General features: G+C 51.2%; 3 protein-coding genes across 3 annotated transcripts; 2 read left to right on the top strand and 1 right to left on the bottom strand.

Annotated features, from left to right (window-relative positions):
- Positions 1-15782: 15782 nt before the first annotated feature.
- LOC124648062 (disease resistance protein RGA2-like) lies at positions 15783-17303 on the top strand. Its single transcript, XM_047187886.1, has one exon. It carries the CDS (start codon positions 15798-15800, stop codon positions 17301-17303), a length of 1506 nt encoding a protein of 501 aa, XP_047043842.1. The 5' UTR covers positions 15783-15797.
- A 1210-nt stretch (positions 17304-18513) lies between these two features.
- LOC124706868 (RGG repeats nuclear RNA binding protein A-like) lies at positions 18514-20749 on the bottom strand. The gene is made up of 5 exons (XM_047238534.1): positions 20688-20749; positions 20449-20593; positions 19254-19412; positions 19112-19174; positions 18514-18681 (listed from the first exon to the last, which is right to left on the bottom strand). Exons 1-5 carry the CDS (start codon positions 20747-20749, stop codon positions 18514-18516), a joined length of 597 nt encoding a protein of 198 aa, XP_047094490.1.
- A 4276-nt stretch (positions 20750-25025) lies between these two features.
- On the top strand, positions 25026-26619 carry LOC124706866 (disease resistance protein RGA2-like). The gene has a single exon (XM_047238532.1). It carries the CDS (start codon positions 25095-25097, stop codon positions 26595-26597), a length of 1503 nt encoding a protein of 500 aa, XP_047094488.1. The 5' UTR covers positions 25026-25094; the 3' UTR covers positions 26598-26619.
- The last annotated feature ends 269 nt before the right edge of the window (positions 26620-26888 follow it).

Below are 26888 nucleotides of genomic sequence, written 5' to 3'. Positions count from 1 at the left end.
CGGAAGACCCCTGCACCGTCTCCGCGCTGATTTTTACATTCCGGGGGATGGCATCCCGGTGCGAGGCCGGGTGCGGGCGTGTGTCACATGCCAGCGGAACAAGACGGATACGCTCTGTCCGGCGGGCTTACTGCAACCGCTGGACGTGCCGTCCCAGGTGTGGGCGGACATCTCCATGGACTTCATCGAGGGGCTGCCGAAGGTTGGCGGCAAGTCCGTTATCCTCACGGTGGTCGACCGTTTCTCCAAGTACGCGCACTTAATCGCCCTCGGCCATCCCTATACGGCGGCGTCCGTGGCACGCGCCTTCTTCGACGGCATCGTTCGCCTACACGGGTTTCCGTCCTCCATCGTCAGTGATCGTGATCCTGTGTTCACGGGTCACGTCTGGAGGGACCTCTTTGGGTTGGCGGGCGTGAAGCTCCGCATGAGCACGGCGTTTCATCCTCAGACGGACGGCCAGTCCGAGGTCGTCAACAAGATCATCGCCATGTACCTGCGCTGCATCACCGGGGATCGTCCACGAGCTTGGGTGGACTGGCTCGCGTGGGCCGAGTACTGCTACAACACGTCTTACCACTCCGCGCTGCACACTACTCCTTTTGAGGTGGTCTACGGGAGGACACCACCGACGATGCTTCCCTATGCGTCTGGCACGGCCCGTACTGAGACGGCGGATGACCTGCTGCGTACTCGCGACGAGATATTGGCTGAGGCGCGCCAGCGACTTCTTCAGGCTCAGCAGCTAGCTAGGAGGTACTATGATGCACATCATCGCGAGGCGGAGTTTGCAGTGGGCGACTGGGTCTGGCTCCGACTTCTTCACCGAACGACCCAGTCCTTGGACCCGCGCTCCCGGCGCAAGTCGGGCCCTCGTTACGCCGGACCTTTCTGTGTGCTGGAGCGCATCGGCAAGCTCGCCTACCGCCTTGAGTTTCCTGCGGGCTCGCGCCTCCACGACGTCTTCAACGTCGGTCTCCTGAAGGCCTACCGGGGCGACCCTCCTTCTGCACCACCAGCTCTTCCACCTACTTCGGATGGGCGTTGTTGTGGGTATACTTTATGGGTATATCAACGACATGGCCTGGATCTGGCAAGCCCGGGTGGCCCCAGATGGTGATGGTGGCATACGGCCCATCGGGCGGCCCAGTTGCTGTTGATCATTAAGGATGAAGTCCAGCCCAGGAACGAGGAGCCGGATCCCAACCGACCTACGAAGGAGGCCGGATCCGTGGAGGCCCATAAAGTATCCGGATCCAGCACGACCAGGAGGAAGGCGGATCCTTGACGTACACGGCAAGATATTGTACCGTAGTTAGGCAACTTGTATTTCGGCTAGGACTCTCCATGTAAACCCTAGATCCGTGCGTCTATATAAGCCGGATCCCGGGAGCCCTAGAGGCACAACCACAACCATTGTAACAACGCGCAAGCGCCCAGATAATTCCAGACAAGCAGCAGTAGGCCCTGTCATCGTGCAGGTGTTCCGAAGCTGGGTAACTCGCGTACCACCGTCCCGTGTGCACTCCGCCCTATGGCCCCTTACTTCTTCTCTCCTCGTGAGGATCCCTCCTCCGAGGTATTGTCGATTAGGCAACGACAGTTGGCGCCCACCGTGGGGCCTGAGGCGTCTGGAGGCCGGAACCGGGAGGGCTCCGCCATGGGAAGCTACGACGACTCGATCGCTGTGGGGCGTGTACTCTACGCCGGGAATTTTCCGATCGTCCCTCCGGACGAATTCTGGATTCCGGCTAGGTCAAACCCCGTCAAGCTTTCCATCGTCCCAATCGGCGGCATCCACATCTTCATCGGCGATACCGTAGATTCCAACGGAAACGCACTGGTAAGTAACGCTGACGCGTCCGCCGCTGAGCTAGACGCCGTCGGGAAGATCCGATCTGAGTCGCAGGAGCTTCTTAAGGAAGGTTCCGCCTTAGATCAGGAAAAATCAAAGCCCACCCAATCCGCCCCTGAGCAGGAGAAAACGGTGGAAGACCAATGCAGATTCGTCTCGGGTCTCCCGAGTGTTAGAGAAGCAAAGGTGTCACTTCGTGCACTTCTTGGCCCATACCGCGGGAGACGCCCTCCACCAGACGAGGCCGATCCTTTGCAGGTTGAGGCACCCGGAAACAACGTCGCTCCGGATCTGCAAGAAGCAGTCGGAGACAGCGACGCTCCGGAACAAGAGGAAGCCGGAAACCCTGAGGAATCAATCCTCGGTAACTTGAGCCCAAATTCCGACGATGCCTCCTCAATAGGCACAGAAGAATACAATCGCTTGACGAAGGAGCTCGAGATCGGGGAAGAAGCTGACGGCGCCTCATCCATGAATACAGAAGAATTCAACCGCAAGCTCGAGGAACTCGGAGGCGGTGAGCAAGCTGACGTAGAATCCGCCCAACCCGATGCAGTTCTAGCAACCGTAGCACCGCCTGGATCAGCAGGAAACGGAAGACGAAGACTCCACTCTCCGACCCAGGACCATCCAATGTAAGGTCTCCCTTAGATCGGGCACGACCACAAAAGGATGTCCTCGTCACCGAAGAGATGGTCGAGCAAGCGCGCATGGATTTAGTCGCGCAGCCTCGATATTCTCAACAAACCAATAACTCCCGAGGAGGCTGCGTGACCCGGAGGCCTTAGAAGCCAAAAGGCGGGGAGATGCCTGGCAACAGCTCGAAGTTTGCCAGACCGCAGCTGCAATGCTGGAAGAAAGAACCTTAGCTGCAAACTTTGTGGACCACTCCCTAAAAAAGGATCGTGAAGTCGACGAAATGCTGGCGACAGTCAAGAGCCTCCGAAAGGAATGGGAGGAAAGGGTAGCCTCTGCGCAAGCGGATATTGATAGGATCGCTCGAGAAGCCATCCCTCCCCGCAAGATTACCTTTGCAACACCCACAGAACAACAGCCGCTCGCAACTCCAAAGGATAACATGAAGAAGGCTGCGGAGCTCCTGAAGAAGAAGGACGAGGAGATTGACATCAACTACGTCTGGAAGCTCGTTGCCTCAGACAATGCAGCGAAGAGAGCAAGGCGGACACTCGCGCAGGTTAGAATCCAATCCGGAACATTGCATATCCACCGCGCAGAAGGACGCCATAGCAAGTCAGAACCGTGATGGCGAATCGTGCACCGGATCCACGGAGCGCAGGAGGAAAGTCAGAGAACATCCGAATCCAATCCCGGTGCCCTCGGATTCAACCCCGAAAAATCCGGCAAAAGGAAAGGATCCGATGTATACTGGCAGAGACAAGTACCGTGTTCCATCAGCACCACCCCGAGCTTCACGTCCTCCTCTACCCCCTCGACGTCGCAGTCCTGCCGGAAACACCAGGCCCCATGGGCCAGGTGGAATCAACATCCGCGACAACATGCCGCCTCCTAGGGACAGGAGCAGGGAGCGTACGCCGGAACCACGCAGGAGCCGGAACCAAGACCGCGAGCCTGAGCCTCGTCGGAATCAAGAACGCGAGCCCGAGCCTCGCAGAAGCCAAGGGCGCGACCCTGAACCAAGGAGGAGCCAGAACGAAGAGCGCGCACCTCAGCCTCGCAGGAGCCGGAACGACGGAGGCGACCACCACCAAGAGGAAAGGAGCCACCGAAGCCGGAGCCAGCCGCGGGAGCAGCGCCGAGAGTCCGAAGGCGGAAGATCATCTTGCAGTGCCCCCTCGCAGATCTCCCTTGCCACCACCCGGAGTGGAGGCGGAGGCGGAGGCCGGAGATCCCGTTCCCGCCTCAAAGTCACCCGGTGGCGGTCCCCGCGATGCTCGGAGCGCTCAATGAGTACAGCATCCGACTACATTGGTCCAAGGTGCTTTGGCCGGATGATCCGAGAGGAACCAAAGCCAAGAAGCTTGAACCTTAAGCTACCTGGAAACCTGAAGCATTATGATGGAAGCGAGAGGCCGGATACCTGGATTGAGGATTACTACAATGCGGTAACCATTGCCGGAGGAACCCCGAATATAGCCTGCCGCATGCTCCAGTTGTACCTTATTGGTCCAGCTCGAGTTTGGCTCAGCGACCTCGAGGAAAACACCATCTTTTGCTGGTTTGACCTGAAGAAGGCTTTCGAGAACCACTTCAGGGGCACCTACAAGAGACCGGCCACCACCAGCGATCTTCAAGCTTGCATCCAGAAGAAGGGTGAGACATCCGTGAAGTTTCCTTACCCGATGGTTAGCGACCGTAAACGAGTGCGAGAACGTAGATAACCGCACAAAGAATGCACGCCTTCATTGGTGGTTTGCAGCGTGGGGGGCTGCTGCGCCACAAGCTTACTTGCCTGGTGAATGCAAACAAGCTCACTCTTGACGAGATGATAAATATCGCCAGCGATCACACCGCCGCCGATGACGACGCAGGCGGAGATCTCGCAGCTACAGCCATACCCCTGCACCAACAGAAGAAAAACCATGATAATGGCGTCAGCAACAGCAACAAGCGGAAGAACCCCCTGAAGACCAGAAAGGCGGAGGATCCGGCATGGTCGCCATGACGTTCCAACGCGGAGGTTCAGGAGGCGGAAGAGGCTGCGGACGTGGAGGCGGAGCAGTAGCGGGGCCAGCAGCCGCAGCCGACGAGGTCACCGCAGCTGGATCCCGCGCCCCCAAACGTACGAAGAATACAGTGGATATGCCGTGCCTGGCCTCATCCGGATCCGGCTACGGGCAAATCCACTCACACCAATCGCAACTGCAAGTGGGTCAACGATCTGAAGAACGACCCGGAGGCAGGATACAAGCGAGCCCGGAAGCACCGCCCACGCGGCAAAGGAGGCAAGGGCAAGAACAAGGACAAAGAGGAGGACAGTTTCGAGGCCATGGATGAGAACGACGCTTCGCCGGAACCCAAGGAGGGTACCGCAGCCAACAAATCCAATCCCTTCGGCAAAAAGAGTGTCGGAACCTACCACACCTTCCTCGGAACCCCAACTGTCCGCGCGAAAAATCGGGCGCTCCGGATCTTGAACGCCACGCTTCCGGCCGTGCCGCAGATGTCAAGTGGTCGGAGAAAGTCTCGTACTTTTGACAGGTCGATCACCCGGCCGTCATCCCCAAAGAGTGCTACGCCTCGGTTGTAAGTCCCCGCATAGACGGGTATGACTTCTCCAAGTGCCTTATGGATGGAGGAGCTAACTCGAACATCATGTACCCGGAGACCCCGGAGAAGATGAACCTCACCAAGGAACAGCTCAAGCACAGACACCACTGAATTTCATGGTGTGGTTCCGGTAAGAAGGCAAACTCCTCGGGCAGCATCAAACTTCCCGTGGCCTTCGGCGATGTGAACAACTACCGCGAAGAGATGATCACGTTTGAAGTAGTGCCCTTCAAAAGCTCCTACCACGTGATCTTCGAGCAGCCCACCTACCACAAGTTTCACGCCAGGGCATGCTACATCTACAACAAGCTCAAGATTCCGGGTCCTAACGGCATGATCACCGTGTCCGGAGACTACAAAAAGCAAGGGATCGCGAGGAGGGCGAAGCCGCCTTGCAGAATCCGTCATATCCGGAGAAGAGCCGCAAGGCTACGCAGCCGCGGTGGATCCGACCGAGATGCGACCACCAAGAAGCAGATCTCCGAACGAAGTCCTCGTTCAAGGCCGCGATAGAAACCAAGAAGCATGACCTCGTTGAAGGCGACGGCTCCAAGCAGTGTTTCGATCGGAGCCAACATGGACCCCAAATAGGAAAGCGCGCTCGCCGAGTTCCTCGTAGCTAACATGGATATCTTTGCATGGCAACCTTCCGACATGTCCGGAGTACCAAGGGAACTCGCCGAGCACTACCTCAATATAAATCCGGGTGCAAAACCGAGTGAAGCAAGCTATGCGACGCTTTGGAGACAAGAAGCGCCGCGCCATAGGAATGGAATTAGCAAAGTTACTAGAGGCGGGTTTTGTAGTAGAAGTTATCCATACTCGATTGGGTCGCAAACCCCGTCCTTGTACCCAAAAAGAATTCTGAAATACTAAGAATGTGCATCGATTACTCCGGCGTGAATAAGCATTGTCCGAAAGATCCGTTCCCTTTGCCGCGCATTGACCAAGTCATTGATTCGACGGTAGGGGCGGAACTTCTGTGTTTTCTTGACGCATATTCCGGTATCATCGATCCTCGATGAAGGAGTCTCGACCAAAAGGCGACCTCTTTTATCACACCCTTTGGCACATACCGCTATGTTACCATGCCCTTTGGCTTGAAAACGCAGGTGCCACATACCAACGTACGATGCGAGCGGGTGCTCGAAGGACCAGATTGGCCGGAACGTACACGCCTACGTCGACGACATCGCGGTCATGACCCGAAAGGGATCCGACCTGCTCAGCGACCTTAAGGAAACCTTTGATAATCTCCGATGGTACAAGATGATGTTAAATCCGCTGAAGTGCGTCTTTGGCGTACCAGCAGGAAAACTCCTTGGCTTCATTGTTTCTCACAGGGGCATCGAAGTTAACCCGGAAAAAATCAAGGCTATCCTGAACATCAAAAGGCCAACTTGTCTCAAAGATGTGCAACGATTAACTCGGTTGCGTTGTGGCAATCGCAGATTTGTTAGCCGTCTTGGCGAGAAAGCCCTACCTCTATACAAGCTCGTCGAAGAAAACAGCACAAATTTGTCCGGGATGAGGCAGCAGACGAAGCACTTCGAGAGTTGAAGAACATACTCTCCTCCCCACCTATACCGGCAGCTCCAACTGAGTCGAGCCTATGCTCCTCTACATGGCGGCTACCAACGAAGTTATCAGCCTCGTAATTGTGGTGGTGCGAAAGGAAGAAGGATATGAGCACGGAGTCCAAAGGCCTCGTCTATTACATTAGCGAAGTCTTGACGGAATCCAAGCAGAGGTACCCTCACTTTCAGAAGCTCGCCTACGGAGTTTTCCTGGGCAGTCGGAAGCTGAGACACTACTTCCAGGAGCACCCAATAACAGTGGTGAGCAAGGTTCCCCTAGCAAAAATCATCAACAACTCCGACGCAACAGGGCGCGTAGCAAAATGGGGCATCGAATTATCTGCCTTTGACATCAACTACAAAGCCCGAACTGCAATCAAGTCTCAAGTTCTAGCGGATTTCATCGCGGATTGGACTGAAGCACCGGAGGGCACACCTGTGCCGGAACCTGAAGCCTCGGGTCATGCATTTTGACGGATCCAAGCAACATCAAGGCTCGGGGCTGGAGTTACCCCGAAGTCACCTACCGGAGAAGAACCGCGAGATGTTCTGCAGATTCACTTCGAAGCTACCAACAATATGGCGGAATACGAGGCTCTACTACATGGTCTCGCGCATCGCTAAGGAAATTGGGATCAAGCACATCATATGTCGCGGAGATTCCGACCTGGTGGCACAACAAGTAGCCGGAACTCCGGAACGCCGTAAACTCCGTCATGGCGGCTTACAGAGACGAAGTTGACGAGATCGCCAAATGCTTCCTCGGATACGAAGTCAAGTACGTCAGGAGAGACGATAACACGGCAGCCAGACATGCCTGTCTAAGCTCGGATCCGGCAGAAGCAAATTCCGCCCGGAATTTTCCTTGAGCATCTACGAGTACCCTCAGTGAAGGGCGCAAACCCGGAAAATCCCGATCTGGCAGTTTCTCCGGCTAAGGAAGTGATGGCAATCATTCCGGCCTGGACTCAGCCGTTTCTGGATTACCTCATTGATCGAAAGTTGCCGGAGGACGAGGTCCACGCAAGACAGATCATCAGGCGAGCAAGATCCTACACAGTTGTTGATGGACAGCTCTACAAACGAAGTGCAAACGGGGTGTTTCTCAAATGCGTCTCTAATCAAGATGGCATTGAAATCCTCCGAGAGATCCACGCAGGGGATTGCGGCCATCATGCCGCCCCTGCATCCCTCGTTGCAAAAGCTTTTCGGTTAGGATTTTACTGGCTAACAGCTAAAGAAGACGCTGAGAAGCTAGTGAAAACTTGCCGAGGTTGTCAGTATTACGCTACTCAACCAAACGCTCCATCCCAAGAGCTGAGGACCATACCTATCACCTGGCCGTTTGCGGTCTGGGGGCTCGATATGGTTGGTAAGTTAAAGAAATCATCTCCTGGTGGTCATGAATACCTCTTGGTCGCTATTGACAAGTTCAGTAAGTGGATTGAGGCAAAACCAGTGAGAAAAGCCGATGGTGCTACGGCACTAAAATTTGTTTGCAGCCTCGTGACGAGATTCGGCATCCCACACAGCATAATCACAGATAATGGCACAAACTTCGCGCAAGGAGAACTCAAGGATTACTGCGATGAAGTTGGGATCCGTCTTGACCTTGCGTCTGTGGCCCATCCACAATCCAACGGTCAGGTCGAACGAGCCAACGGTCTTATACTAGCCGGAATCAAACCTCGCCTTGAAGAACCGCTGCGTCGCGCAGCCGGAGCTTGGGCCGATGAACTAGACTCTGTTCTGTGGAGTTTACGAACTACCCCTAACAGGTCAACCGGATTTACTCCTTTCTTCCTGGTATATGGATCCGAAGCTGTGCTCCCCACTGACATCATCCATGATTCACCGCGAGTTTCCGTCTACAATGAAGAAACTGCTGACGAGGCTCGACAGTTATCTGTGGACCTGATCGAAGAAGCTCGGAATTTAGCTGACCAACGCTCCACCATCTATCAGCAGAAGCTCCGACGCTATCATAGCCGTCGAGTTCGGAATCGCTCGTTCATGGTCGGAGACTTAGTCCTCCGCCTTCGCCAGGTGAAAGACCACAAGTTGCAATCTCCATGGGAAGGACCTTTTGTCATCAGCAAAGTACTACACAACGGATCTTATTATCTTGTTGATTTCCGGGAATTAAAGGATAGACCTGCCAACTGGCACCGGAAACGAAAACGAGAGGATCCGGGTGACATATATGATGAAACAGATCGTCCCTGGAACATAGCACAGCTACGTCCTTTCCACACTTAGCGCTTTACGCATTACATACCTTGTAATATATATTATACATGATCAATGAAATAAAGCTTTTGGTTCACTCTTAGAGTCTTTTACCTCCTTTAATTTTTCATTTTTGGATCGTGTATGTTTTCCGACTAAAACCGCAGAGCTGGATCTTTCCGCCTAGGCGTGTATGAAAGTTGTGATTTTCAAAATCGTCCCATAGGACGTAAGCTTTAGTTTTCTGGTGAAAGTATCTTCTGTTGCAAACTCATGGATTCCTGGTAGCGACTTCCGGCACTTGGGCTGGGGGCTTGTTTCCGCGGTTATTGATGGATTGCCATTGGGCTTCGTCGCCGCTAGCGAGCGTTTCCGGTCACAGGTTTTCCGGCTCGTGGAAGGTCAAATGGGCAAGCCGGAACATATAACATCAGCACTTGCTTTCAACAAACGAAACATGCAAATAATTTAAACGGATCGCAGGATAAGTTTTTTCCGCCCACATGCATAATTGTTTCGTCCCTAACTATTTAAGAATTTAAGTTATATTACAAACCCTCGCTGGGGCCAAAATGATGCACTGTTTTTTCCCGCAGGACATAAAAAGTTTTCACTCCTCCTTGGACGGAGAAGCATTGCCCTCTGGATCCTTTTCCTTGGCGCCCTCGGCCGGAGACGAGACATCCTCTTCACTTTCTTCGTCTTCGTCGGAAGCTGCAGCGCTGTCCTTGGGTTCCTCTTGGGGAGCATCCTTGGAGCTGGTCCAGGTAAACTGAGTCCCGGATTCCGCAGGTCGGGTTTCCGCGTCGCGCTCTTTCTGAAGTTCGGCTTCAAGGGGCTCGTCCGCAGGAAGAACCACCTTGTCGTAGAATTCTTCGTGACGGATCCTCCGCGCGATGCGGGTATCATAGCCACTTACTGCGTCTAAAAGCGCATCGACATCTGCGGCCGGAGGAACACCAGTAGTTACCCGGTCAAGATCCATCTCCGGGTTATGCGCCAGGCACATAGTCAAGGTCATTGCAGCTGCACCTCGGGCTGATGAAGCTTGCAGATCCGTCACCAACTCCGGAAGAATATCCATTTTCTTAACAAGTTTGCGCAGACCGCAGGTGCGGCTATTCTTCAGCGACAAATTGTGGCATATTTTCCGGGAGGCGGAGATGAGATCCTTGCAATCATCACCGGCGAGAGTAAGGAGATCGTCCCGGGGAATAGATTCCGGCGTCTTTCAGGATATCCAAGCGGCTCTGCACAAAAATACAAGAATAAATATACAAGTTGAGCACAAGAAATTATACATCAAGATAAGAAACTCCGAGTACAAGTACCCAGGATGTTTTCGGTCAGCAAGTCCCAATGGTGCTCCGCGGTCTCCATGTATTTCCGGAGTCCGTTGAGTTCTTTCTGCTGCCTCTTGATGGTCTCGCTATCAGCATTTCGCTTTAACAAGAATTCTCCCTTTTCCCTGATGAGCTCGGAGTTTTTCTCCGCCAGTTGCTTCTCGGCCTGCTCCTTCTTTTGCTCCGCCTCCATCAGTTTCGTCTCCAATTCTTGGTATGTGGAGCGCAGGTTCTCAAGTTCGGAGGAGGTCGTAGCCAGGGAAGAAGATGCGCCTATAAGGATTCAAGTCAAAAACAAGTTCAAAGTCGGAACGTGAATTAATAACAAGAAAGGGCGGAAACCAACCTTGGGCGTCCGCCAGTTGTTTGTTCAGTTCTGCATTTTCACTCTTCAGGGTCCGGATACTTTCCGCTTGACCCAAGGTAACGCGGAGCTGAAGGGCAATGTTTTTGTGCAGCTCATAGTGCAGCGCCTGCTGTTCCTGTAAAATACGATCAGAGCAGGAGTAAAAATTCCGCCTACAATAGTGGGGTCCTTTGAAGCATCACTACCGGAATCCTTCCGATATAATGCTTGGGGGCTACTACGACAATTTAAACAAATCTCTCCAGAAGTGACTTTATTCTCCAGAAGCGCTAACTAGTATCTAGTTTCCGCATACATGCTTGGGGGCTACTGGGGAGTACCTTTTGCTTGCAGATAAGCTTGTCGAAGAACTGGCCGACGTCCTTCTTGAAGTCTTGGATCTCCGACGTCGCGGCATCCGGCTTCCCCCAGGCATTGTTCAGCATGGCGTTGAGCAGATCTTGTTCAAGCTCCCATTTCTCCGCCTCAGTCAGCTTGTTGAAAAACTTAGTTGCATATGCCTTGGGGGTGGAAGTGAGGTCAGCCGGATCTCCAAAGTTTTCGGAAAAACGACGACGTCGCCAGCGCCGGCTCCGACCTTCTCGGAAGAAGTAACCTCAGCCTCTCCTTGGCCTTGTACTTCTATTTCGTCCTGGGCAGGGCCTTTGGCTTTGGGATCTTCTCCGCCCGCCTTCTCGCTGCTAACCGGAATTATTTCCGGTGGAGTATTTGCGGCAGGAGGGGGAGATTGATCAGCCCGAGGGGGAGATGGTTGAGGAGCAGTGTGTGAAGTGCTTGGCGGAGCAGGAGTCGGAGGGCCAACAGCCGGAGATTTTGTCATGTATTTGGTGATGGGCTCTTGGCTGGTGGTCCGGGTGGCAGCAGTAGTCGGAATTCTGCAAACAAGTAAAAGAGGATCACATAAGAAACAACTACATCAAAGTAGAGACGTGCCATACTCGGAAACTTACGGGGCGCCGGGGATGATGGGGCGAGAGCGTTTGCCTGCAGTTGCAAGCATCTTCAAACGTTCACGCTCCGCTTTCTTCGAGTTCAGCGGAGGTGGCTTGGTGATCTTGGGCTTCTTGGCGGAGGCCTCGCCGCTGGCTCCGGCTCGCAGCCGGAAGCTTTGGCGCGGGGACGCTTCGAAGGTTGAGGGGCCGCCTTGCGGGGTGCCTGCTCCTCTTCCTCCTCTTCGTCATCCGGAACCTCCTCCGCCGCGTCGCTGCTAACGGGGACACGAAGTATGGTGCGAAAGTTTTCCTCCGCCAAAGTATCGAGCTGGAAGGAAAGCTATTATAAGTTAGTCAACATCCAAAAGATTGTGAAGTTTGAAGTAACGAAGGGATCAGAGCTTACCAGAGGGCACTGGTTGTTTGTATGGATGTCCTTGATCAATTCCGGGATCGGTTGGCCCCGCCTATCTTCACGAGCGTTTTGAATCTCCTTTTGAGGGAATCAGCCGGAAGGTCGTGGCGGGTAGCTCGGAGCTGGTCGTCCGCCCCGGTGTATGCGCAGATTAACCGCGCATTGTACCGCAGTGGGCTGGATCCGCCGGGTGAACCGGCTAAGTGTGAGCTGAGTTCCGGTTAGCCCATCGTGGACTAGCCCAGGAGATTCTCCGCGCCGCCTTTTCCAAGATAGGAGTTTGGGCGAGCGAGGGGACGAAGCTCCAGCTCGCGAGCTCTTCCGGAGGCTCGTTGTTGAACTTGGGCAAACCATTGTGAATGTCCGGAACCGAGGCGTTCTTTTCATAGAACCATCCAGCGTTCCAGTACCGGACGGATTCGTGCGAGTCATGCGGTGGATACATGCGGCCAGGTCGGAGCATGAACGTCATGCTCCCGCAGTTCAGCATAGCTTTGTCCTTCGTTTCCTTCTTCACTCGGAAGAAAAACTGCCATAACTTGACATCTGGTCGGATTCCGAGATGCCCTTCGCAAAGTGTCGCGAAGTTGGAGAGCAGAAGGTATGAGTTGGGGCAGATGTTGTGGGGCTGAAGCCCGTATGTGTTGAGGATGGAGAGGAAAAATTCCGAACAGGGGAGCGATAATCCGCGTTCCACCCAAGCTTTGGTCATGACAACTTCTCCGGCTCCGGGCTTGGGGACGACGGTGTCGCGTATGAAGCTCCAGTGAGCGGAGATCATACCCTCGTTTTGGAGCTCTCTAAGCTCCACGTCGGTAGTTTCGCAAGGCCACCATTGACCCCGTTCTCCTTCGCGGATCCGAGCCTTGGAGGCCTTCTTGTTTTCCGTCTCCTGAACCTTGGCTGCCATTCTAGCTTGCCCTTGGAGTTCTTCTTCGAGCTCTTGAGCGGTTGGGATCCGGCCTAGTTTGGTGCCTGGAAGATGCGGAAAAAGGTTGAGCTAGCCGGATGTCGGAAACATATGGTGGAAGGTATGCGATGGGATCCGGGCAGATTGGTTCTAGCAAACTGGGTTCCGGGCTATTCGGAGAACTACCAATACAGTGTGAATCATGCGGCATGCTTCCGGCTGCACCCATGCAAAGTATTTGAGTAACCGGAAACTACTCTAGTCTACTTATTCTTCTACAAGTCCGGTGCACGTACCGTTGATGGCGCGGCGGACCGGCGATGCTCCGGTGAGGATGAAGGTCGCCGAACTAGCTACGAAACGACCCGCGCGACCACGAATCGGCGGCGGGAGAAATTTCCCGATCAACCGAAACAATCTTGGCGTGAGGGGAAGCTTGGAGCGACGGTGCGCGAAGTTCTCTGTGGCGGGGCTCGCCGGAGCCGAGATCTGATGGGCGGCGCGGCGCGAGGAAGAAGATGAAGTGGTGAGGAGGTGAAAAGAATGGGAAGTTACCGCGCGTGGGGGTATTTATAGACCTCGCGCGGAGATTCGCGTTTCGGATCCGACGGCAGAAACTGAACGGTCTCACCGTTGGATGCATGACGCGTGTCTTAGGTTAAAAGCGGTAAAATGACGTGGAGGTAACTTAACCGTGCGCTCCCGAAAATTCCGGCTGAAGATTCGCATCTGAAAATTTAGCGCGGGAAATTAGGAGGTTCTGCGCAGGAAAGAAGGAAACTTCGTTACATTATCGTTACTGAAGGACATATGATTTCCGAGAAGATGATGTAGGAAACAAGAAAGTTTGGAAGCTCTTCAAGATTCTCTTTGGTTCCGAGTTATTTGAAGACGGAAGAATGATGAATCTCGGAGAACTTCGGGGGCTACTGTTGTGGGTATACTTTATGGGTATATCAATGACATGGCCTGGATCCGGCAAGCCCGGGTGGCCCCAGATGGTGATGGTGGCATACGGCCCATCGGGCGGCCCAGTTGTTGTTGATCATTAAGGATGAAGTCCAGCCCAGGAACGAGGAGCCGGATCCCAACCGACCTACGAAGGAGGCCGGATCCGTGGAGGCCCATAAAGTATCCGGATCCAGCACGACCAGGAGGAAGGCGGATCCTTGACGTACACGGCAAGATATTGTACCGTAGTTAGGCAACTTGTATTCCGGCTAGGACTCTCCATGTAAACCCTAGATCCGTGCGTCTATATAAGCCGGATCCCGGGAGCCCTAGAGGCACAACCACAACCATTGTAACAACGCGCAAGCGCCCAGATAATTCCAGACAAGCAGCAGTAGGCCCTTTCATCGTGCAGGTGTTCCGAAGCTGGGTAACTCGCGTACCACCGTCCCGTGTGCACTCCGCCCTATGGCCCCTACTTCTTCTCTCCCTCGTGAGGATCCCTCCTCCGAGGTATTGTCGATTAGGCAACGACAGGCGTCTCGAGCCTGCCCCTGCGAGTGTGGCTCGCGTGTTGAAGGCCCAGCAGCGCCGTGGTGTTTGGCACGTCTTGGTGCATTGGACAGGCCTGCCAGAGGACGAGGCGGCTTGGGAGAAGCTTGAAGATCTCCGCCAGCAGTTTCCGAAGTTCAGCTCGAGGACGAGCTGTTTGAGAAGGCGGGAGAGATGTTATGGTCGGTTTGACCTATACACGCAGGAAGCCCACTAGTGGCTAGTTATGGGCTTAGCCCAAGTAAATTAGGGGCTTAGCCCAAGTAAATTAGGGTTTAGAGGAGGCCGTCCTCCTATATAAACACTTGTATCCCTTCGAGATTAATCAGACAATATTCAGTATCATTACTGTCTCGTCTCCTGAAGGGAGACGGGAGACCCCTGTGCCCCCGCCGCACCAACCCTAGCCGCCGCCTCTTTCCTCCGCGACGGTGCCCAGCCGCCGACGCCGAGCTCCCCAGCCTCTCCGCCCTCACTTCCACCCTTACAATCTCCGTCCTAGATCCGGTAGAACCCTAGTCTCTACCAACTAAAACAGCCAATTAAGTGGTGGTTGACACTATTTTTAGTACCATCACGTTCAGAAATACCCAATATATATGAGCAGCAGAAATGCAGAATGCCCCGAGTTGCTATGACGGTGACTGGGATTGCAGGCCACCAATAAGGCGTCGGTATCCATTCTGGGTAAGAAAGAAGGAGATGTGGAGTATGTGATTTCGGCCAGTCACTCTTGCTCCTGGGATTTTCGACAGCTGTCAAAGTTTCCACCAAGCTGACGTTCAAATCAAAAGCAAACAATTTTCTTCCGTCATAACAGCGCCTTCTTTGTTGAAATTTATGCACGTTTTTCTTTTTTGAAGCTTTCCACAGACCGTTTAAGGTCATGAGTCTTCTTTTTTTGGGCAAATTAAGGTCATCGAGTGAACAACTGCCTAAGCCGAACTCCTTCGAGCACAGAGTACCATCTAGCTAGTCAGGGGCTTTGGAGGAGTTCCTACTGGTTAATAGTATCTTGTAGCAGACAACAACCATCTGGGGAGTTCAGGCAACCTGTATATGCGCGCTGCTACAGAGATCAGCACCAGAAGTCAAAATCAACACATATATCTGACCAAAGAAAAAGAAGGAAAATATGATCTGATTGGCTGTTGATTCCGACGTATCAAGTTTCCACAATGATGACCTCTAAGTTAGAAAAACACATGTTTTTCTTCAGGCACAACAATATGTCGCATTCATTGGGTGAGTCAGCGAAGACTAGGAGAATCACCATTTTCTGGAACATATAGCACAATTGTCTTCTTAAGCTTTCCGCTGAACATTCAATGTCAGAAACTGCCTAAATCCTTCAAGCTCGGAGCACCATTTAGCTACTGAAAAGCCTGGAGGGGTTCTTGTTCCTTCATGCTTTACAATGGAGGCCCTCATTTCCGCAGTGCTTGGTGATATTGTGAGCAGAGCCATATCCGTGGTGGTCGAGAAGTGCCGCGAGCAGACGACCGCTAATGAGGAGACAACCATCGAGGATAACCTGCAGAGGCTACACCAACTGCTTCTGAGGATATCAGCGGCCGTCGAGGAGGCTGAGGGGCGGTGCATCACAAACCAAGGGATGATCCGTCAGGTTAGCATGATGATAAAACAAATGTTCAGAGGGTACTACCTTCTCGACTCCTTCAAGTGCAGAAACAACAAGACCGATGATGAGGAGGTGAGTCTCTCCTCGTTTGCTCAATCCAAATTTAATCCGGCTAAGCGCTTTCGCCGCCTATCTAGTAACACTCAAATTGAGAGCATGGAAATTGGTAGAGACAGCAGCAAGGAGTTAAAACAGGTTGTTCTTGTCCTAGAAAGCATGGTTGCTGACATGAAGGAGTTTGCTATATTTCTGATGAACTACCCTCGCATGTACCGCCAACCTTATGGCTCATATTTATTTTTGGATAACTGTATGTTCGGCCGCCAAATGGAGAAGGAACAGGCCATCAGCTTCTTGCTACAAGCTGAGCCTCTAGTGGGTGGAAATTTGGGTGTCCTACCAATAGTTGGTCCTCGACTTATTGGGAAGAGCACTCTTGTGGAACATGTTTACGATGATGAGCGTGTGCGCAATCACTTCTCCTTGATCTTGCGCTACAGAGGAAATGACCTTACGCATGAAACCGCAACAACTTTCAGAGATCATTGTGTGATCAAGCATCAAAATATTGCCTTCGGTAAAGAAAGGTTGTTGGTTGTCATTGAGCTCTTAGGGGACGTGGTCGAAGGGGCCTGGAAGAGGTTGCTGCAGACTTCTGAAAGATGCATGGCACATGGGAGCAAAATCATAATCACTAGCCGTTCAGAGAAGATGGTCAGTGTTGGAACAACACAAGCCATCATGCTAAGATGTTTGTCTAAAGAAGCTTACTGGTATTTCTTCAAGATGCTCGTGTTCGGTAGCACGGATCCGGAGGAGCACCCAAAGTTAACATCCATTGCCATGGAGCTAGCCCTCGTGATGCGCGGATCTTTCGTACATGCATGTGTTGTTGCCGCCGTACTGAGAGCAGCAAATCTCAGTGCTGGGTTCTGGTCCAGTGTTCTCAGAGAGGTTAGGAAGTACACACAGAATAATACCTTGGTGTTCGGTGAATATCCCGAGGATCATATGACCCGGTTCATTTGGAGCATTCCTGAAAGACTGCGAAGTTCCGAGGATCGTGGGCTGTTTCTGATACATCATAGTCACCAAAAAGGGCCTGCCACTCACGGCGAAGTTCCAAGGATAACATTGGTGGATCTTATATCTGGAACCTGGAGCACTTTGCCGAGGGGAAAATTTGAGGTCTTGCGCTGGAGATCTCTCATACCGCCATACTATACGTACGTGTATTCTTGTGAGCTTGTGCAGAACAAGAACACTAGGACAGAGCCATAGAGGTGGTTTTTGGTTTGAGTTGGTCTGGTTGTAATGGACCGATGATCTTGTATACTGTTGCTGTCATTCAGCCAGTCTATGGATCTTAGTCAGCGATGGTTTTTGTAATCGCTACTCTTTATCTCAATGAAGCCTTGAGGTCAAAGCTAGTAGAACTTTCTCCAGACTATTTTTAATTAAATGAACACCTATTTGATTAGTCAGATACAAAAATTACAATTCAATTATCTTTCTTGGCTGGTGAAATGTGGAAGTAAAGGTATGATGGAGTCAGCACCTTCTCATCCTTGGGTTCCTTATCCTCTGCGTTTTGACTTTTGATGCGTCTGCATGACATAGAAAACCTACGAATTAACAGCAACTAGAGCCGAAAATCCAATGGTAAAACAATGGCTGCAACATGTAAGAAATGCAAAATGCTAATTTGGTAGACAAAATGCTGTGAAAATCTGACAATAAGCTAACAGATCAGTTACAGACACCACAACGAATAATCCAGCCAATGCTTGATTATTTATTTTAATAGCAGTCGGGCAAAAATGTGTGGTAAAAGATACTTCCCACGTCTCCTCCTGCTACCCCAGTCACCATGGAATATTTCTCCATCATCAAGTTACAAGAAATCGATGATAGTTCAGAGGAATCCAATTGACAGCCTCAATTCGTAAGAGCGAGCTTCGCTTCAACCAATTCTTTCATCTAAAAACGACATAGGACTATCCCAGATTAGTATTTGTTATGTAGTAGAAACATCACAATTGATGTAAAGTCAGGCACGCCAATAACGAAGGGCAGCTGTTGTCTTGCAACAAGACATGAGTGCCAACTAAAACAGGCAAGTAAGTGCAACTATGCTGTCCAGAGAGGCATTAATCAAGAACCTAGATAACTATGCATGCACGCCGTGTCTTGTGGAGTTATTCACGAATTACCAACATATCTGCTGCATCATCATATCCACAACGAAAACAAAGGCTATGACATGTATGAAATGGTGAGGGACTCAAAACAGCCTACAAAACTCTGACACGTAACAAACAACTCTGGATTTACAAAGACCAGTTGACTGCAAGGGTGAATGATCCACACACAAACACAATTATTTGTTTTAACTGAAGTTGAAGAGAAACATATGGTAACAACAAAATTCAAGGTTGACAACGACAATGACACGATAACATGAGATTTTTCACTTCCCACCGAGAGTTGGTTACTGGTTCTGGTCTTGAATTGCTGGAGCGGCCAGCGGGGCATGATAGCCTCCACCAAATCTCCCTCTGAAGCCTCCACGGTCCCCACGCCCCCTGCCGCCACGTCCTCGGCCACCATAGTACCTTTCTCCTTCAGCAGGTTTCAGGAACTCGTTTATGCTCACAGACTACAAACGACAAAAAACAATCCTAGATTAGCTATCATTATGTATTAGAGAGGTGAGTGAAGTACTCCCTCCGTCCTAAAATAAGTGTCAACGTTTTCTAGATACATGAGAAACTTATTTTTGGACGGAGGTAGAATATAAAGTTGGGCACACCAAGCAGGAACGACAGTTGGTGTTTTAACAACAGCAGGGGAATACCAACTAAAACCAAAACAGATATGCAGTCCAGAAAGGGCTAAATCAAGCATCCTAATCAGCAAACTAATTGGCTGTTGACACTATTTTTAGTACTATTGCATTTAATAGAAATACCCAAATGGGCAGCAGAATGCACAATTGGTAATTAATGCACCAGAATAACAACATTATTGTTCGAAAACGGTAAGGGTAAACAATATTTCTAAGCATAGCAATAGATTTAATGTCTAACCTTCTTAGCACGCTCATCACGTTCAGCGGTTTCTTTCTTCTTTAAAGCATCCTTATCAGCACCCTGCAGAAAAGATAGATCAACCACACATCTCCAGTGGAGTTATGGGACATGGAGCACAAGGAACAATGGGCTAACATACCAGCTTGATGAAAACTTCATCATTTCCTTTCTTAGTGGAAAGCAGTTGCATAGCCTGCATGTACTTATCAATTTCAACCTTCCTCTCCTCAGACTTCAAAGCAAGAAGTGCTTTCCGCTTCTCCTCCATTACTTTCTCAAATTCATCAGGAGTCATCTCCTAAGGTCACAAAACATTTGATTTGAATGATTGCACCACATACAGATAGATAACAGATATAAAATACAATAAAACAAGGAAATGTTCAAATACATTGTAAAATGGTTGCATATATAGTGTCTGCAAGCAGCTGACAAGAGTTACAGCTTGAGTCATAAACACTCAAGACATCAGGAACAGAAATGGAATAAGTAACCATAATCAACCTAAATATGGGTTCAGGAGGGTTGTATTGCCTATCATGACCATGTTTACAAGCTTGTAACTACCACTAATCATCTGTAGTTCCCTATGAATCAAAACAAGCTATGGAAATCAGTGAGCCCACCCAAAATAGATATTTACATAATTAGAAAGGGGTTGTAGTTCCCTATGAATCAAAACAAGCTATGGAAATCAGTGAGCCCACCCAAAATAGATATTTACATAATTAGAAAGGGGGCAGAGCAAAAGTTTCAGGTGAAGTGTTACTCTCATTTTTCCGCTGAGTCCTGACTACAAGTACATACAAATGCAAGTCATAAAGCAAATGGCAACACTGAGGCTGCTGTGATTCCAAGCAAATGAAATTAGAAAAGCATGCAACTGTGGTTGCACTAGTAGAATAACGAGAAACACAGCAAAATTTCGCTGGTTCACAGGAGACAAAAAGACTTAAAAATTAACATACCTGGCTACAAAAATATGTAGACACAATAATGTGTGTGAATAGCTAATCACCCAATAACAATGTAACTACAAATGGGTAGCATTCAAGATGAAAAGAAATAATGAAGCAAAACTATTTTGGAGGTCCTTTGCGTTTTCTCGAAAAAAAAAATAATGAAGCAAAACATTAAAAATGATGGAGTAAGCTAAGTAAAACACTGAACTGATAACTATTTTGCCATGAGGTTGGAAGTTGCGAACAGAAATCCACACTTTCATCAAGTTGACAAGAGAACTGTAGGTGCATGTTATATTGCCTCAGAAATGTAACTCTAGACAAACTTGCTCACAAATCAGCATTAATTGTGCACTATAGCATGAAGTATACCTTATCTTCTTCTTCCTTTTCTTCTTCGACATTTGCAGTGGCATCTTTGCTGACCTTGTTCTCCTCTGCCTGTGGTGCATCCTCCTGTGCACCCTGCTTCTCAGGGACAGGGGCCTTCTCCTCCAGCTTGAGGGCCTCAGTTTTGCTGGTCCCCAAAACATAAACAAAAGGTTCGCTCTCGTTTCACCACGCTGCATATAAATAGCCTGCAGGGTAGAGCACTAGAGCAGACAACTCACTGGGCAAGAAGTTCATCAGAGGTAGTTCCCCAGTTCCCACGGCCAGCACCATCACGCTTCATCACATACCCATGGCTTGTACCGCTGTGGCGCTCATAGTTCCTTCGAGGCGGCCTCTCATTATCATCACCAAACTCGCCTTCCATATACCCACCTCGGCGGGCTCCCTGGTAGGGTGGACGACGGCCCATCTCTCCACCTTATTTACCTCCAGTTCTGTTACCATATCCTCCTCCCCTGTAGCCATTCATATTTTCATTGCCAAATTCGCGGTTCTGACCATACCCTCCTCGGCCACCTCTGCCATAGCCACGTTCACCTTGCCTGAATCCTCCGCATGAACCACCTCGAGACTCCTGGACTGAAATACTCATAGCATCAGGAGCTAAACCCTAAAAATTAGTAGTAGTAGTAGTAGTAATAGTACTATATATCATGGCAGAAATGTCTAAAATTGGATCAAAATTCGCCAATTTTACAACCATGTTTTTTGCTCCGTTTCAGATACTAGTCACTAGACTATCATATAGCAGATGCCGGAAGGCAAATCATTCCGGGAAAAACCCCAATCCCCCATACACCCTAAACCCCAGATCCGGCATACTCGCAACTCGCAAATAAACCTGAAACTTCGCCTTACCAGCCTGCGCAGGTGGGGCCGGGTTGGTGGGCAGCTTGGCGGTCGGCTTTTAAACATAAGGCTCGAAAGCCCGACTTTGAATTAACAAAGCCCTCAACCAGCCAAGATTACACAATACCCTCCGTACAACACAACACCACACCACACCACACCGGCCGAAGGATACAAGAGCACACTCTGAGAAGCTTACAACACTACGCTAGAGCGCAAGCACTAAGACTTGCATAAGCGAAGACCGCAGCTCGTCGGCACCAAGGACACCAACCAGCGGGGCACGACGAAGCACTGACAGAAGCAGAGAGGAGGTCTTGAACGAGGAGAATCCGGGACTGAGCGCCAAAACCACCTTCCTGCTCTCATGCCGAAGAGGGCCCCTACCCTCTCGCCATGGCTCGAAGGCGTCGAACCATCGGACATGAGAGAAGCTCACCCGAGAGCTGGAGAGGTGTTGGGCTCGAGAACCGAAGGCGTCCTGGATCACGGCCACCATGACAAGAGCACACCACACCGGCCACACTGCCGCCGCCCTTGAACAGCCAAGAGCAACAGGAAAGCCACCGGGCACAACAGGCGATCAAGGGCAGTGACCAGCAGGCCCAAAGCTCCCACCTTCGACTCCCCACCATAACCCCGAATCTCCCCAGGCGACGCCTCCAAGAAGGTCACGGCGCAACGCGTCGACGCCGCCCAATCGAAGAGATTTTGGACTTTCGTCTGGAAGATGGGTCGGGGGTGGAAAGAGGGGGTCACAGTGGCGCCTCCAAGGAAGAACCCGGCACCCGAGGGCGTCGACGTCGCTGGGCCGGACCAGCCAGCCTAGGGTTTCCCCTGCGCCGAACATCCCACCAGCACCCCTTGCCCCAGAGATCCGGCGGCGGCACCACCTTCAGCCGGAGTGGGCGGGGGGGAGAGAGAGGAGAGTAGCTACCTCAGATCTTGATGCGAAGAAGCTCCACGCCGCCGTCGACGCCCGCCGCCGCCTCACCTCCCGCGAGGTCGAGAACGACCACCAGAGCCGGCCGCCACGACGCCCGCCGCAGGGCGCCGCCGCCAAGCCAGGGCCGCCGCCCAGATCCTGGTCCCCCACCACGAGACGGGGCGACAGGAGCCTCGCCGCCAAGCTTGGCGGCCGGGTTCCCGGCTGCGGCGGCGGCCGGCGCCGACTTCTTGGCCTCAGCACCCCCTGCCGTATGCACCTCTGAAGGCTCCACGGTCACAGCACCCCCTGCCGCCGCGTCCTTGGCTTCTGCCATGGTACCTTTCTCCTTGAGCAGGTTTCAGAAACTCGTTAATGCTCACAGACTAAAACGACAGAATACAACCACAGATTAGTAATGGTTATGTTTATATGCACATCAAACACGAATGGCAATTGTTGTTTTAACAACAGTGCAGTGCAGAGGAATGACAACTAAAACCAAAACAGCAAAAGAAGCGCATTTATGCTGTCCAAAAATGCACACTAAAACAACCAACTAAGTGGTAGTTCACACTATATTTAGTACTACCATCGCATTCAAAAATACCCAGATATGAGCTGCAGAATGCCCGAGTTGCTATCACGGTGACATGCATAGATAAAGCGTTGGTATACCTTCTTAAGAAAGAAGAAACTGTGGAACCACGCAAATTTCGGCCACTCTGCTTGTTCCCCGGATTTTCGATAGCTCTCAAGTTTCCACCAAGCTGACCTCAAATCAAGAGAAAATTATTTTCTTGTGCCATAAGAATGCCTTGTTTGTTGAAATTTATGCACGGCTGCTTTCTGAAGCTTCCCACAGACCGTTTAGTCATCGAGACTCCTTTTTCTTTGCGAAATTAAAGTTATCGACTTCAGACAGCAGGGTGAAAACGTGGAATTAAACTAGCACAATATAGCAGAAACAAACATGATCTTAAGAATGAGCGAGGATTTGGAATTTGGTGCGATTATTCCCACTAATCCCATAAAAAGTTAGTACCAAACAGCGGCTAATTGTCCCTTTTGTTTTGTTATGGTTTCTGACGACCAGCCGCGGCAACAGTCCACGTCTGCACTGGGGCACGTGGTAAGAGTATCTCCAACAGGCTGTAAAAGGCGCGCGGGCAAAAAAAAACCGCCAGTTTGGCGAAGCTCCAGCAGACGCGGGAAAAGGGCGCGCGGGGTAAAAAAATTGCCGCGCCCGCGCGTTTGCGCCATCCCGCGCGGGAAAGTTGCCGCGTGCGCTGCCGCACGCGCTATAAACGCGACACGCGAACGCGCCAACCGTCTGAAGCTTCCACGTGTCGCTCCGCTTCGCTCTCTCTCCCCTACCGCTCTGCCTCCGCGCCGACGTTCCGCCTCCGTCTCCGGCACCATGCCTCCGCGCCGCCGCTCCGCCTCCGGCTACTTCGGCGTCCGGGCGCGGCCAAGCGGCCGCTCTGACGCGGAGATCCGCTCCGGCGACGAGCGGATCCGCCTCGGGACATTCGACACGGCGCACGAGGCGGCGGGGGCGTACAACGCCGTCGCCTGGCGCCTCGGCCGCTCCCGCCGGACGATGAACTTCCACGACTTCTGGACGCGGGAGCAGGCGGAGGCGTCGCGCCGCCATCGCCGGCCATCACGAGCGAGCAGCAGCGCCGCCGACGGGAGCTCGAGCAGCGGCTTCTCATCGCCGAGCGCGACGAACGCCTCCGCCTCGAGTGGGCGCGACAATTTCCCGAAGACGTCGCGGCGATGGAGGCGTTTTACAATCAGAAGGATGAGGAAAAGGCGGCGGCGGCGGCGAAGAAGTTGAGCCGCGAGAAGCGCCGGGCGGAGTCCGTGGCGAGGAAGGCGGCGAGGAAGGAGGAGGAGAGGAAAAACGGCGCCGGGCCGTCCACCATCGTTCTCTCCTCCTCCTCATCCTTCGAGTGGACTTCGACGCCGGTGTTCGAGACGACTCCGAGCAGCCACTCGTCCGACTTCACGTGGGATTCGGAGTAGGATAGACTAGTTTCAAATAAAATGTATTTCATATTGTCGAACTTTTAATATATTTCGTATTTTCAAATAAATTTTGTGTTTTATTTGAATTGTTTGAATTATTTTGAATTGAGAACGGTCGCAGTAGCCGTTCGCGCCGCGCCGCCGCTGCAAAATGGCGCGCCCGGCGGAGGAGCACTTTTCCCGCCCGAGAACGCGCGGTAAAATGCCGCTTCCGGCGGGGCACTTTTCACCGCTACACGCGCTATGTGTTTACAGCGCGCTGAAACCTGCGTATAGCGCGCCGATTTTTCCAGCGCCTGTTGGAGATGCTCTAAGCTTGACAGTGTCTTGTAGCAGACAACATCACTCGCACCCATCTCGGGGGTTGAGAACATATCTAATGATCAGCACCACAAGTCAAAATCTGTATGCGCGCGCTGCTACAGGGATCAACACCACAAGTCAAAATCAACACAAATGTTTGAGCAAACACAACCACTGCCAGATTGTGCAGGTATTTTAAAGAACGGAAGGAAAATGTGATCGGGTTGGCTGCTGATTCCAACGGTGGAAACCAGCATCACGTTTCCACCATGATGACCTCTAAAGAAAAAACAGTTATGGAGAGTACTTTTCTTTGGACACAAACATTATGTCACATTCGTTGTGTGAGTCAACAAAGGATGGGAGAATCGCCATTTTCTGAAACGTGTAGCACAATTGTCTTCTTAGCTTTCCCCGTGCATTCAATGTCAGAAACTGCCTAAATCCTTCAAGCTCGGAGCACCATTTAGCTACTGAAAAGCCTGGAGGGGTTCTTGTTCCTTCATGCTTTACAATGGAGGCCCTCATTTCTGCAGTGCTTGGTGATATTGTGAGCAGAGCCATATCCGTGGTGGTCGAGAAGTGCCGCGAGCAGACGACCGCTAATGAGGAGACAACCATCGAGGATAACCAGCAGAGGCTACACCAACTGCTTCTGAGGATATCAGCGGTCATCGAGGAGGCTGAGGGGCGGTGTATCACAAACCAAGGGATGATCCGTCAGGTTAGCATGATGATAAAACAAATGTTCAGAGGGTACTACCTTCTCGACTCCTTCAAGTGCAGAAACAACAAGACCGATGATGAGGAGGTGAGTCTCTCCTCGTTTGCTCAATCCAAATTTAATCCGGCTAAGCGCTTTCGCCGCCTATCTAGTAACACTCAAATTGAGAGCATGGAAATTGGTAGAGACAGCAGCAAGGAGTTAAAACAGGTTGTTCTTGTCCTAGAAAGCATGGTTGCTGACATGAAGGAGTTTGCTATATTTCTGATGAACTACCCTCGCATGTACCGCCAACCTTATGGCTCATATTTATTTTTGGATAACTGTATGTTCGGCCGCCAAATGGAGAAGGAACAGGCCATCAGCTTCTTGCTACAAGCTGAGCCTCTAGTGGGTGGAAATTTGGGTGTCCTACCAATAGTTGGTCCTCGACTTATTGGGAAGAGCACTCTTGTGGAACATGTTTACGATGATGAGCGTGTGCGCAATCACTTCTCCTTGATCTTGCGCTACAGAGGAAACGACCTTACGCATGAAACCGCAACAACTTTCAGAGATCATTGTGTGATCAAGCATCAAAATATTGCCTTCGGTAAAGAAAGGTCGTTGGTTGTCATTGAGTTCTTAGGGGACGTGGACGAAGGGGCCTGGAAGAGGTTGCTGCAGACTTCTGAAAGATGCATGGCACATGGGAGCAAAATCATAATCACTAGCCGTTCAGAGAAGATGGTCAGTGTTGGAACAACACAAGCCATCATGCTAAGATGTTTGTCTAAAGAAGCTTACTGGTATTTCTTCAAGATGCTCGTGTTCGGTAGCACGGATCCGGAGGAGCACCCAAAGTTAACATCCATTGCCATGAAGCTAGCCCTCTTGATGCGCGGATCTTTTCTACACGCATGTGTTATTGCCGCCGTACTGAGAGCAAATCTCAGTGCTGGGATCTGGTGCAGTGTTCTCATAGAGGTTAGGAAGTACATACAGAATAATACCTTGGTGTTCGGTGAATATCCCGAGGATCATATGACCCGGTACATTTGGAGCATTCCTGAAAGACTGCGAAGTTCCGAGGAGCGTGGGCTGTTTCTGATACATCATAGTCACCAAAAAGGGTCTGCCACTCACGGCGAAGTTCCAAGGATAACAGTGGTGGATATTATATCTGGGACCTGGAGCACTTTGCCGAGGGGCAAATTTGAGGTCTTGCGCTGGAGATCTCTCATACCGCCATACTATAACTACGTGTATTCTTGTGAGCTTGTGCAGAACAAGAACACTAGGATAGAGCCATAGAGGTGGTTTTTGGTTTGAGTTGGTCTGGTTGTAATGGACCGATGATCTTGTATACTGTTGCTGTCATTCAGCCAGTCTATGGATCTTAGTCAGCGATGGTTTTTGTAATCGGTACTCTTTAGTCTTTATCTCAATGAAGCCTTGAGATCAAAGCTAGTTGAACTTTCTCTAGACTATTTTTAATCAAATGAACACCTATTTGATTAGTCAAATACAAAAATTACAATTCAATTATCTTTCTTGGTTGGTGAAATGTGGAAGTAAAGGTGTGATGGAGTGAGCACCTTCTCA

Source organism: Lolium rigidum, chromosome 4 (assembly GCF_022539505.1).
Source record: "Lolium rigidum isolate FL_2022 chromosome 4, APGP_CSIRO_Lrig_0.1, whole genome shotgun sequence".
In the NCBI taxonomy this organism is placed as follows: domain Eukaryota; kingdom Viridiplantae; phylum Streptophyta; class Magnoliopsida; order Poales; family Poaceae; genus Lolium; species Lolium rigidum.
The sequence above is the reverse complement of the archived record's forward strand: the minus strand, read 5'-3'. Positions and strand labels throughout refer to the sequence as shown.

Bases quoted from the DNA above. Each gene is read 5' to 3' on its own strand.
- LOC124648062 (XM_047187886.1), top strand. From the start codon at position 15,798: ATGGAGGCCCTCATTTCCGCAGTGCTTGGTGATATTGTGAGCAGAGCC.
- LOC124706868 (XM_047238534.1), bottom strand. From the start codon at position 20,749: ATGAAGCGTGATGGTGCTGGCCGTGGGAACTGGGGAACTACCTCTGAT. The intron at 19,413-20,448 runs GTATACTTCATG...TTGTGACCTTAG, and splicing joins AAAAGGAAGAAGAAGATAAG to GAGATGACTCCTGATGAATT. The intron at 18,682-19,111 runs GTTAGACATTAA...TGTCGTTTGTAG, and splicing joins GTGATGAGCGTGCTAAGAAG to TCTGTGAGCATAAACGAGTT.
- LOC124706866 (XM_047238532.1), top strand. From the start codon at position 25,095: ATGGAGGCCCTCATTTCTGCAGTGCTTGGTGATATTGTGAGCAGAGCC.